The sequence below is a fragment of the Lygodium microphyllum genome, chromosome 27, assembly GCF_053477565.2.
Source record: "Lygodium microphyllum isolate KBCC chromosome 27, Lygodium_microphyllum_v1.1.10, whole genome shotgun sequence".
Taxonomy (NCBI): Eukaryota; Viridiplantae; Streptophyta; class Polypodiopsida; order Schizaeales; family Lygodiaceae; genus Lygodium; species Lygodium microphyllum.
The window spans coordinates 86053701-86065506 of NC_141161.1; the positions used below are offsets into that span (position 1 = coordinate 86053701).

The window sequence follows — 11806 nt, forward strand, 5'->3', positions numbered from 1 at the left end:
GTCATAGGATAGCTCGACTATAGTGTTAATAGCATGTAATGAACCATTATGCTAAGGCATTGACGGGGTTAAGTGGTCAAGAGATAGTCCACATTAAGGCACAAGGGTATGGACCAAAGGAACAAATGTTAAGCAATTAGTGTGAATGGACTTACTAAAAATCAATCTAAAAATAGTACATGGATCTACCTGAAGATACCAATGTGATGCTAAAAGAGGCTATCTTCTTGAGTGGCTAGGAGGTTAACCGAGATTTTCCCAATTTTGTGCCCCCTGAAGGCAAGACATCTATGCATGCATAATAAGGAGGTCCCATCATGCAAGCAAAAAATCTCGTGATAGAGGAAACTCAAGGAGTCAATCTCTCAAAAAAAGATATGAAATGCTAGTATTACAACAAAAAGGGTCACATCAATGAATGTTTAAAGTAGAAAATCAAGAATAAGAGAAAGAAATAGAGTGATCATGATTGCAATAAAAAGGAGAAACAAAGGAAAAGTTTGAAAGAGGTTAATACCATAAGTAGTGTTGATTGTGATGTATTATATATCTCTATAGTTGGGGATGCATTCTTGGTTGCTATTGATGACAGTATGTGTCAGGATTGGATTCTTAATTCATTAGCATCATTTCATGTCACTTCCCATATGTAGTGGTTTACTACATATGATATTGAAAGAAAATGATGTATCCGTTTAGGGAGTAACCTACTACATATGATATTACATTAAAAGGATAAGTTTGTTTAGGGAATAACTCTACGCAACATTATTGGGGTGGGAAGTATGCACTTGTCATTTACTAATGGTTCCTCTTTTGTACTTAAGAATATGCATCATGTGCTAGACTTGAAGAAAAGTTTGATAAGGACTCAACAACCAAATGTTTCTGGTTACCATTGTAATCTTTGGTGATCATGTTTGGAAGATATAAAAATGGTCCCTTCTTGTAGTTGCTAAAGGCAAAACTCTAATGCCTTGTACTCTTTGTGTGTACATAGTGTAAAAGACCACATTGTAGCTATCATGAAACAACCATTTAAATCACTTTGGCATCACCATTTAGACCATATGTCTGTCAGTAGAATGAAATATATTTTACATTTGTATTATCTTTCAACCTTTTTTATCTTGGAATTTGTGTATGGAAAATAGACTAAAGTGTCACATAAAAAGGTTGTTGATACTAGAAGATCCTAATGTTCTTATCTTGGAATTTGTGAGCATTGTGTGTATGGCAAATAGACTAAAGTGTCACATAAAAATGATGTTGGTACTAGAAGATCTAAACGTTTGGAATTGGTGTATAGTGATGTATGTGGGCCTATGCATATGGTTTCTTTGGTTGGAGCATCTTACTTTATTGCTTTCACTTATGATGCCATAAGGAAAGCATAGGCAATTCCTATTTATAAGAAGAGTGATGTCTTCAATGCATTCCAAAAGTTCTTGGTCTATGTAGAAAATCAATCAAGGAAGAAGATAAAATGCTTGATAATGGTGGGTAGTATACCTATCATATATTTTTCAAGACTTTTGTGATATGTGTGGCATCAAAAGAGAGTTGATTACTCCATAAAACCCTGCTCAAAACAAAGTGGTTGAAAAGATGAAGAAAACCATCCAAGAAAGGGGAGTATTTTATTTAATTCAAGTCTCACTTGATGGGTTTTGGACTAAGCTATTAAGATAACTATTCATTTGATTAGTAAGCTATTGGATGGTAAGATTCTAAGAGGTGTAGTCTAGCAAGATCTTTTATGATCACTTGTGATCTAAGAGGTGCATCTTAGAATCTTACCATCATAAGTGGATGAAGGTTATGCAATCAAAGATGGACTCTTTATCGAGAATGCTAGTTAAGAGTTGGTTCCTCTTCCCAAGTGAAAGCAGGCCTTACCAATGAAAAATTGATATTTAAGCTAAAAATGTCTCCATTTGATGCATTTCCTAAGTACAAGGCAAGAATGGTAGCCAAGATATTAAGATCCCAAAGGAGTAAGCTTGACCCTAAGTCCAAGAAATGCCTTTTTCTTGGCTATGGAGAGTTTGGTGAAATGGGCTATTGCTTGTGGAATCCTGATTCTAAAAGGATAGTATGCAGCGATTATGTCATTTTCAATTAGGATAAAATGTATAAGCAGCCTATCAAAACAATTGAGATTTGTAGAGTGGTATTTTAGGAATATGGGTAGCCAACACATGACTAGATTGCCCAAACTTTTCTACACGATGCAAGGCTTGGACAATTGACTAATGGTGAGGTGAAAATGCCATGAGATAGTGGATAGTCTCATGTCTTATAGGATAGATAATTGGAATAGCCAAAGACTCTTGTTGAGCCAAATTTACATTGGTCTATGAGGGTTTCAAGACCACTAGATAGATATACTTCGTCTCTAGACTAAATCATGGTCACAAAAATGTGGTGAACCTTCTTGTTATGCTGATTCTATACTTAGGGATGATAGCCATAAGTGGAAGAGGGCTATGCACTTAGAGATGGATTCTTCGAAAAAGAATACTATATGGGAGTTAGACTCTTTACCTAAGGGAAAACATGCATTGCCATGTAAGTGGGTCCACAAGTTGAAGGTATCTCTATGTGATGCATTGCCTAAATATAAGGCAAGACTGGTAGGCAAGGGATTTAAGAAAGAGAAGGGGATTGACTTTGAGGAGATCTTCTTGCCAGTAGTTAAGATGGCCACACTTCATAGAGTTCTTGCTTTGGTCACTAGAGAGGATATGGAGTTGGTTTAGATGGAAGTAGACATCACTTTTTTGTGTGGGGACTTGCATGAGGATACTTACATGTAGTAGCCTGAGGGGTTTGTTGTGGAAGGGAAGGAGTAATTGGTGTGCAAGTTGTATAAGGGCATCTATGGTTTGAAACATGATGCCAAGGAATGGTATTATAAGTTTGATGCATTTATGTAGTCTTAGGGAATGCACTAGAAGTGAGACTGATTACTACCTATACACTAGAAAGGCTCAAGATGGTATTCTTATGATCTTGATTCGTTATATAGATAACATGGGATTGCTAAGAAGTCCATCATGGATATGGATGCTTTAAAGCAAATGTTGCCTAAGACCTTTGACATGAAGGACTTAGGGAATGTTGGTCACATTCTATATATGCATATTATGTGAGATTGGGACAAAAAGATACTCTATTTGTCTCAAAAAGAATATGTTGGTAAGATATTGAAGTGTTTGAATATGGAGAGAGAGAAAGAGAGAAGTTTATTTACATTTCATTGTCTCCATATTTGAAACTTAGACTAAAGGATAGCCCCAAGTTGGGGCCCAAGTCGAATGAGCAATAGGCTCAAACGACCAAGGTTTCTTATGCATCCTCAGTTGGTAGCTTGATGTATGCCATGGGTGATACACGTCCAAACATCAATCCTCGCTTATCTATTGAAAATAGATAAGCACCTTGCTCAAACCATGCTTAGCAAGAAAATTCTTCTGGCAACAATCACACTACAAGCATACTTGATTTATGTGTCATTAACAAGCAATTCAACATGATCCATATCATGGCTTATTCTATTCTTTTTGAACTGCACCATTTGTTTGCCACCACAAGCTTCCTATATGTAGAAGGTTCACTATTAAATGGGCCTACTTGCTTTATTGAGTGCACCTTTCAATCATACCTCAAAAAGGTGAACACCTCAAGGGTGTTTGGACCAAATGACTCAAGGGATTAACCAATCTTTCTCATTGGCAATCTAATGTAGTGCATCAAGTTGCCAAATTCAATAGGCTTTTAGGTAACTTGATGCACTATAAAAGGAGTCATACAAACAAGCCAAAATCCCATCTATCTTGATATATTGCATCAAATCATCCTATAAAATGGGTGTCTCTTATTCATTAATGAAATCATAGATAAAACTTTGAAAAAGGCCTTGAACATAGTAATATAGAGGGGTTTACATGCAATGAGAACCCCCCAAATTAGATTAGAATCTCCTTAAAGTAAATATAAGTGATAGATGTAATATACCTCACATATAAGAATATTGAAGTTAGCTAGAGCATTTGTTATACCATTGTCAAATCAGAGTAGCCATAACAATTAAGTCTATTTAGGGATATCCTTCCAACGGACCCCAATCTAATAGTAACTTTATTCGAGATCAATCTTGATGATCCTCCATGTACGCATTCTAATAGTTTGGAAAATCCTAGGAACTAGGCACTTAAACCTTAGTTACTTGGTTTAGGTCCTCATAATCCATCCAAACTCTAGATAGTGCCATCATTTGAACTTTGAGAAAGAACTAGGGTTCCCAAGGTGAAGTTTGATAGAATCCTAAATCTAGTAGTTGATTCGACAATTATAGTTCAATTGTTTCAAGCAAGGACAACATCTTGTTGTTAGCCAAGCTTATCAAATGAATTCTATCAACTTCCCATGGTGGTGGGAGATCTATTAGCTCTTCTTAGAAATTAGTGGCATCTCATAGCAATCGCAATCAATTGAACAACTCAATTCCTCTACCTCATTAAATTTGATTAAGAAGATGCCATTACTTCTTATAGTTTACCTTGATTATGTTAATAGCTTTAACAAGGTGAAGTTTGCACTTGGAATTACACCCCCATGGGCTAGAATTTGTTTAGATTTGAGGTCTCTAAATTTGGTGATACGTTTGAATTGCATGGAGCATTGACACATAGCCAATCCGTTTGAAGTATCCCATCATAGATCTTAACAAGAGAATATCAACGACATCTTAGTGGAAATGTTGTTCAATGAGATTCTATCCCTCCAATTTTCTCTTGGGTTACTATTTCTTTCTCAATAGCCAACTAAGCAATCACCTTTTGTTTTGATAACCTATCACTAACCCTAAGGTCTATGTGCACCTTGGCAAGAAAATGAATGTGTTTCCTTGATTAATAAAGAGGTTGAAACTCGTTCCTTAATATGTTACTAACGTATAAAATATGGGTTGTTTTACAATTAATGTTCCACTACACCATGGACACGAGCTCTTAATGGTTGAAGCTCTTTACTTATGGCTTCATCGGTTTGTGGTTGCCCAAAACTGATTGGGCTCTTTTCTCATTCATTGGTCTATTATATCTATGGAATCAGTTAGATAGTTTAATTATCATAGGGTCCATATCAAATAGTGGCTCAATTTTGTCCATGAGGAATTGGGGACAATGCAAGGTTGATGTGAGAAGGGTTTGTGTATTTTGAAAGAACAAGAGGGTTAGGCAAGTTTGGAATCCTTGGTTGAGCATTTTCTTGGGCTTGAAAACATCCTCATTGCATGCATTTAGAGTAGCAAAGACCGTGCTCTTGAGAAAATGACTCTACAAGGGTTGCTATATTAGTTAGCTAAGCATGGTTGTGCTAGGCCACTTACTGTAGTGGAATTTTATAAGTTCTATTATGAGTGATGAAGCACCAACCATAGCATCCTAAACACTAATTGGCCTTTGAGCTCAAGGTGTTGGGGGACTAAGAGGGGAGTTGAAAATTATTTTTGTTACGAAAAAAGAAATCGTTCATCTCAGTTGCCTAGTGAGATAAGCTCCTCAACATTTCTCTTTACCATTCTCCACAATATGTTTTCTTAAGCAATATTTTTTGCAAGCATCACTTTTGTACCAAATGCTAGCCATCCTATTCAAGTGAAAATCAACCAATATGAATCAATTTGTACTAGTAATTACGGCATCCATTGCCTCAAATTCATTCTTAGGTATCATTTTCTACTCTAGGGCCTTCATCACTAAACAAAAATGGTTGCAATAGTTGAAGAGCAACTTAGACTAACAAACAAAAGAGAATGCAATGACCAAAAAAAAAATCACAAGGCTTTGATTTTGACCAAGAGTCAAGTTTCCTAAGATCAAGCAAGTGGGAGATCAATTCTTTCCAAACCATTTGCAAGGTTATAAAGACATATACGATTGAACTCAATACCTACAAACTTTAAGGTTTCAACTCATGATTCAATGAACTTATGGAAATTGTAAGTAGCATTGAGATTCAAGTTCTAAAGAGAACTTGCACCACTTTATCTCAAACCTCTATACAACTGTGCACTTTTCTAAGGATGGTAACACTTTGTAAACACTAAATGGACCATAATACATAAAATATAAACTGCTTGAACTAGCTTAAATTAGAAGTCAAGCTTCCATGTGCACCTGTGAAACTATGATAACACTTGAATGCCTCTCCACTATCTAGTAGTTTCATGAGATGAAGAAATCACATAGAATGAATCTAGATATTCCATGATCTCGATCCTCTATGGCAACAAAATATTTAAAAAAATTCATAGGTGATGCAAAAACATTGTGACCTTAACCATGAGCTTACACGAACTCTCACATACCTCATGCAACACACTACCCCTTAATTGATATAATACTCCTTGTAACTTTTCTAGTTTCAAATGTTCAGATACAAATTTGGAAGCTTGGTCCAACCATTGACTATCTTATGAGATCATTCATCTTGAAATTTTAATATCTAAGACATCTAGTCAAACACATGTCATAGAGGTGATGGCATGTGCAAACAAGCCACAATATAAGCAAGATTCTCACTATTGTTTGAATATAAGCCATAACTCCCCATTAATGTGCCCACAATTGTGTCTTAATTTCAACTTTATGTATTTTGAAGATGTACTAATAACTTAAATCAAATACAAAAAACCTATCTAACAACCAAGCCTACCCATCCATAAGGAAACATCGTGGAGCCAACCAACCTACTTCTTGTGAATAAGTTTGTAATCTCTAAAACACTATTTAGCGTTCAATATAGACATTCATTTTTTATTATATTCAAATTCACTAATGAAATATTTTGTTTGTACCTAGAGGGCAAATACCCAATGTCACATAAATAATTATTCATACCGATTGCCATATGAAATAGTAACCTTACTTAACTATTACACTCATTTTAATTTACTAATATGGGATGGCTATAATGGATGATTAACCCAAGCCTTCATCCCATTCCTCATTTCTTCACCTTCAACAAGGCACATCAAGCAACCAACCCACTTGTTGGCAATTGGGTGATACCCTAACTTAGGACGACAATATGGGAATGATAGTATGTGTATCTAATTGTCCTCTAATATTAGTGTGTTGTGCTCTCCCTTTTATAGGTCCCAATTCTCTGTCCTATGTTAAATTTAGTCCTTACTACCATTAGTGCTAGCTAGGCACTATCCATGCAAGTATTCTGTCAAAACGAATGTCTATATTTATATCAAGGTAGGGGGGAGAAAGAAGAGAAAAAAAAAAGAATTGTAGAGAGGAAATATCAAATTTAAAAGAAAATTAAAAAAGACAAAAATGGGAGAAAAAAAGCAAAGCTCACTCTTAACAAGCTCGGATCCTCCAGCTATCAGAGAGACTAGACAAAGAGGAAAGATAAAATTCAAAGAAGAGATATCCTCCCACAACTTGGCAATGTGTTGAAGATACTTCAATTGTTTTCAAAATTATTTTTTAGATCTATCCAATCTACCAACTCTATTACCTTTTAATATATTTGATACTAGGGTGTGCTAGCGCAACAAAACATTCATTGAACAATTATGCACCGTTTAGTTGATATACACCGAATAACGTGAAATGTTCGACACACTGCATTTGTCAACACTAGAAGGGAACTATACATCAGAGTGACAATCATAACCACAGTTGGTTGCATTTTTGAAAAAGTTTAATCTTGTTTAAAGGTGCATTGAAAATATAATATCGTTGACGACCTAATAGACGGAACCACTTGCGTTTTCAAACTGTTGAAACTTGGCACTGCGGGTGTGAATGATCTTGCAAATTGACACTAAGCCTAGTCCATGAGCGTGAATCGTGTCTGGGTGGGACCATAATCTGTGCGATAAGCCACGCAATTCAACTTTAAAATACAGCGAGCATAAATTATCTGCCACTATTGCCTTGACCTTGTATAAACATCAAGATATCCACATGGCACAAAATAATGCAAACATTTAGATTTTTCCACTTTAATTTTTCCAACCGTCGGGTAACTTACCTTCCACATCAACTGTCCATTTCTCCTTCGCCTTTCCCTTCCTTTTCCTTTTGGGTTTTCTAAGATTTTACTAACTCGTAGATAAGTAGCCTTCTCGCGCATGCATTGACCTTAGAAATTTAGAATAGCATACTCAAAATACCAAATAATTTAATATTAGACTCGATGCACTCATGATTGGCCTCTCTTTTCAAAACGTAAAAGACGTACTTGCTTGTCTCATGCATACCAGACATCGTCTCACTCAAATACTGAAATCCAGCTACCACATTAGCTTAAACCACCGGGAAATATTTGTGATACAAGAGCTGCCAAATTCCAATACCAAGCTGCATTCTTGGATAGTATCCAGTAAAGAAACTACCATGGACTATCGCTTGCTCTTTTTGATCGAGGAATGTGTGGAAGACCAATGATAAACCCTAGGACTCCAAAGCCTTCAGCATATCTTCTGCACTGGAGACAGAGAACTCTCCTCCTTCTTCAATGTTGGCAACTTTCACCACAAGATTGTCCACCAACAATGCAAACCGCCTCGACCGTATTCCCAACCCTCTTTCTGTGAGGTCCAGTTCCAATCCCAACGCGTGCGTGTACTTGGCTGAACCGTCAGCTAACAGCAACACAGACTCATTCTCTGGATAAGTCTTGCCCCAAGCTTTCACCACAAAAGGATCATTCACTGTACACAAGACATTCCCATGTCATAATGATGATCCTTATAAAAACAACTAATGTCATATGAAACTACTTCCATTAACAAGGACGCTCGATATGTCACGAACCTGTGATACAGATCAGCTCATCCACACCCTTGCTCTTGAATTCAGAAGCCTTTTCAATGAAACCGGGGACGTGTTTTAAGCTGGAAAGACCAAGCAAAACCATGCCAAATTAGCTTCGAAGAGGCAAAAAACAAGGCATTTCCTGTTGTCGTAACAAAACCTAGCTAGATGCGCTTTAGGAGAGGTTAAAAGAAACGAAGATCCTTTAAGGCTTATAAACTAAGCCAGTAAACAAGTGTGACGCAAACATTGTATGTGTGCTTCTGTCTGATGGCTATAAAAAGTATATCAAATTGAACAGCCTTTCAGGGGGTGAGCCTTATTGACTGCACGAGAAAGATAAACACGACAGGCACATGGTAAAAACACGCATAAGACACCTGCAAAGAAATTTTGAAGCACAGATCTGACTCCAGCACAATACAAAGCACGGATCCCAGACGCACACACAGACTCCTCCAACCATAAGGGACAGTAATCATTCTGCCTTCTGCCAAAGAACAGCTATATCGCACTTAATCAAACTTGATATAGAGACTCATGTACAGACAGACAGCAGGAACAGGAAGAGGCACAACCTGCAAGTAGGAGTGAAAGCCCCAGGCACGCCAAAGACGACAACCTTCTTGCCGGCTGCGAGGGAGTGAATGGAGACGTGCTGGAGCTTGTCTTCCGCATCGAAATAGGAAAGAGATCCGTCAGGAAGACTGTCGCCTACGGCGATGGGAGCCATGACCTTAATCGCTGCCTCAAATCAAGAGCAAGAAGAAGAAGAAGAAGCAAGGCACAGGAATAGCGACCACTGCACAGTTCCAACATCCTTTCTGGCTTAGACCTTTTAAGCGAAACCCCACCCAAAAACTGACAACGGGAAACCAAAACTAAACGATAGCCGGCCTTGTCTCTTGCCTTCGCCGCGACACTTAACGGAATATTCCGCCCCTCGACCGTAGGTAACCTTCCCGTGTGTAGAAGAGTAAATGCGCGCTCTCTCTCTTTCTCTCTCAAAGAGGGAGGTTTAGTCTCGATATTAAAGGTGGACAAAAGTTTTACAATGTTTAGATGGACATCAACCGTGAAAGGCCTCGTACATTTTACTAGTGTATTATTGGTTGTAGGCTTGAGAAGCCTAGAACTTCTAAAGGCCTTCTTCAACTTTCTCCTTTTTTCAAACATCTCTCTCCCACATGTAGGCCTTAGACTCTCTCTCTCTCATACACACATACAAAGTTAAATTAAACTTTTTAATTTAAAGTTTTTTTACAATAGTTTTTCACACACTTTGAGATTGAGATAGAGAGAGAAGCAAAAGAGAGAGAGAGAGAAGGAAAATAGAGAAGAAATGGGGGGGAGAGAAGACGAGGAGAGAGAGAGACATAGAATTATAGAGAGAAATGATAAATTTTAAAAGAGAAGAAAAAAAAAGAAAAAAAGATGAGAGAGAGAGAGAGAGAAGAAGAAGAAAAAGAAATAGGAAAATAGGAAATAGTTTTTTATTTAGAGAGGACAGAGAGAAAATATATAATTTGAGAGAGAGAGGAAATAGGAGAGAAAGGAGAAGAGAGGAAATAGAAAAATAAAGAGAGAGAAAAGAGCGAGAGAAAAAAAATTGAAAGAGAAAGAAAAAGAAGAAATATAAAATTTAAAAGAGAGAATAAAAAAAGGAAAAAGAGAGAGAGAGAGAGAAGGAAATAGAGGAGACACAGGGAAGAGAAGGAAAGGAGACACACATACACACACACAATAAGAAGAAGAAGAAGAAGAAGAAGAGATCATCTGAACAGAGATAGAGAAAATAAAAAATTTAAAAGAGAGAATGAAGAGAGACAGAGACAAAGACAGAGAGAGAGAGAGAGAGAGAGAGAGAGAGAAGAAGAAGAAGAAGAAAAAGGAAAAAAGAGGAGAGAAAAACAAATCACGAACAAAAGAAAAGAAGAGAGAGACAAAGAGAAGAAGAGAAAAAGAGGGAGAGAGGGGGAAGAGGAAAGAGAATAATCTTTTTAAATTAAACCTTTTTTGGCGTAGTTTTTAACTTGGAGAGAGAGACAGAGAGGAAATATATAATTTGAGAGAGAGAGAAAATAAGGAGAGAAAAAGGGAAAGAGAGGAAAGAGAATAAAAAATTTATAGAGAGATAAGAGAGCTAGAGAAAAAAACTGGAAAGAGAAAGAGAGAGGAAAAGAAAAATGAGAAGAGAGACAAAGCAACTGATGCCAGGAGGCATATTCCACGGTGGATTCCGTGAGGTTTTACGGTGGACTCCGTAAACTTAGATGACCGGGGCTCATACGCAAAGAGGATTCTTTGTGCGAGAAGTTGATGGGGACGCCTGTCCTTTTCGGGCGTTTCATTAATTTAGTGTGTACATGGGTGATTCCATAGCGGGTGATTCCGCAAAATGCATATTAAATTAATAAACGTTTATGAGTTTAGAGTGCGCACTCGTAATAAATTAAGGTTAGGATTTATTTCTAACCAGTTGATTTATTTATGTAGCTGAAGACTGCTAGGTATTCACTTTTGTCAGTTTAATTGTGTTATTTTACTAACGATTGTGAATGCTTCAGTTGATGTGTAGAGATAGCAGCAGTGGCGGAGGAAAGCATTGAAGTCTAGCGGGTTTTCGACCTTTGGACTATATTTTGATAGGCGCCACGCCTATATTTTGTTATGTCTATAGAGACATTGATTATTTATTATTATTTTGTATGCGCTTATGCGCCTGGATATGTTATTTCTATTTGGACATTGAGATTGGGCGTGCCAGACTCTATGGGCACCGTCCATTAGCTTTATTTTCTTATTTTTGGTAGAAAGCAAACTCAAAAGCTAAAAGCTTGTCATATTTTTGTAATTGGACTATTTTTTAGCATGAAGATTGGAAATATACATTAAATACATGCTTTGTGAAGCGCTCACACAAGGCATGGGGGGAGATTGAACCCAATTTGTCTCTTGCT

At 37.0% G+C, this 11806-nt stretch overlaps 1 protein-coding gene across 1 annotated transcript; it reads right to left on the reverse strand.

The window, feature by feature from the left end:
• Positions 1-8188: 8188 nt before the first annotated feature.
• LOC148012564 (peroxiredoxin-2B-like) lies at positions 8189-9672 on the reverse strand. The gene is made up of 3 exons (XM_087669491.1): positions 9425-9672; positions 8847-8926; positions 8189-8743 (listed from the first exon to the last, which is right to left on the reverse strand). Exons 1-3 carry the CDS (start codon positions 9577-9579, stop codon positions 8484-8486), a joined length of 495 nt encoding a protein of 164 aa, XP_087525617.1. The 5' UTR covers positions 9580-9672; the 3' UTR covers positions 8189-8483.
• Positions 9673-11806: the final 2134 nt, after the last annotated feature.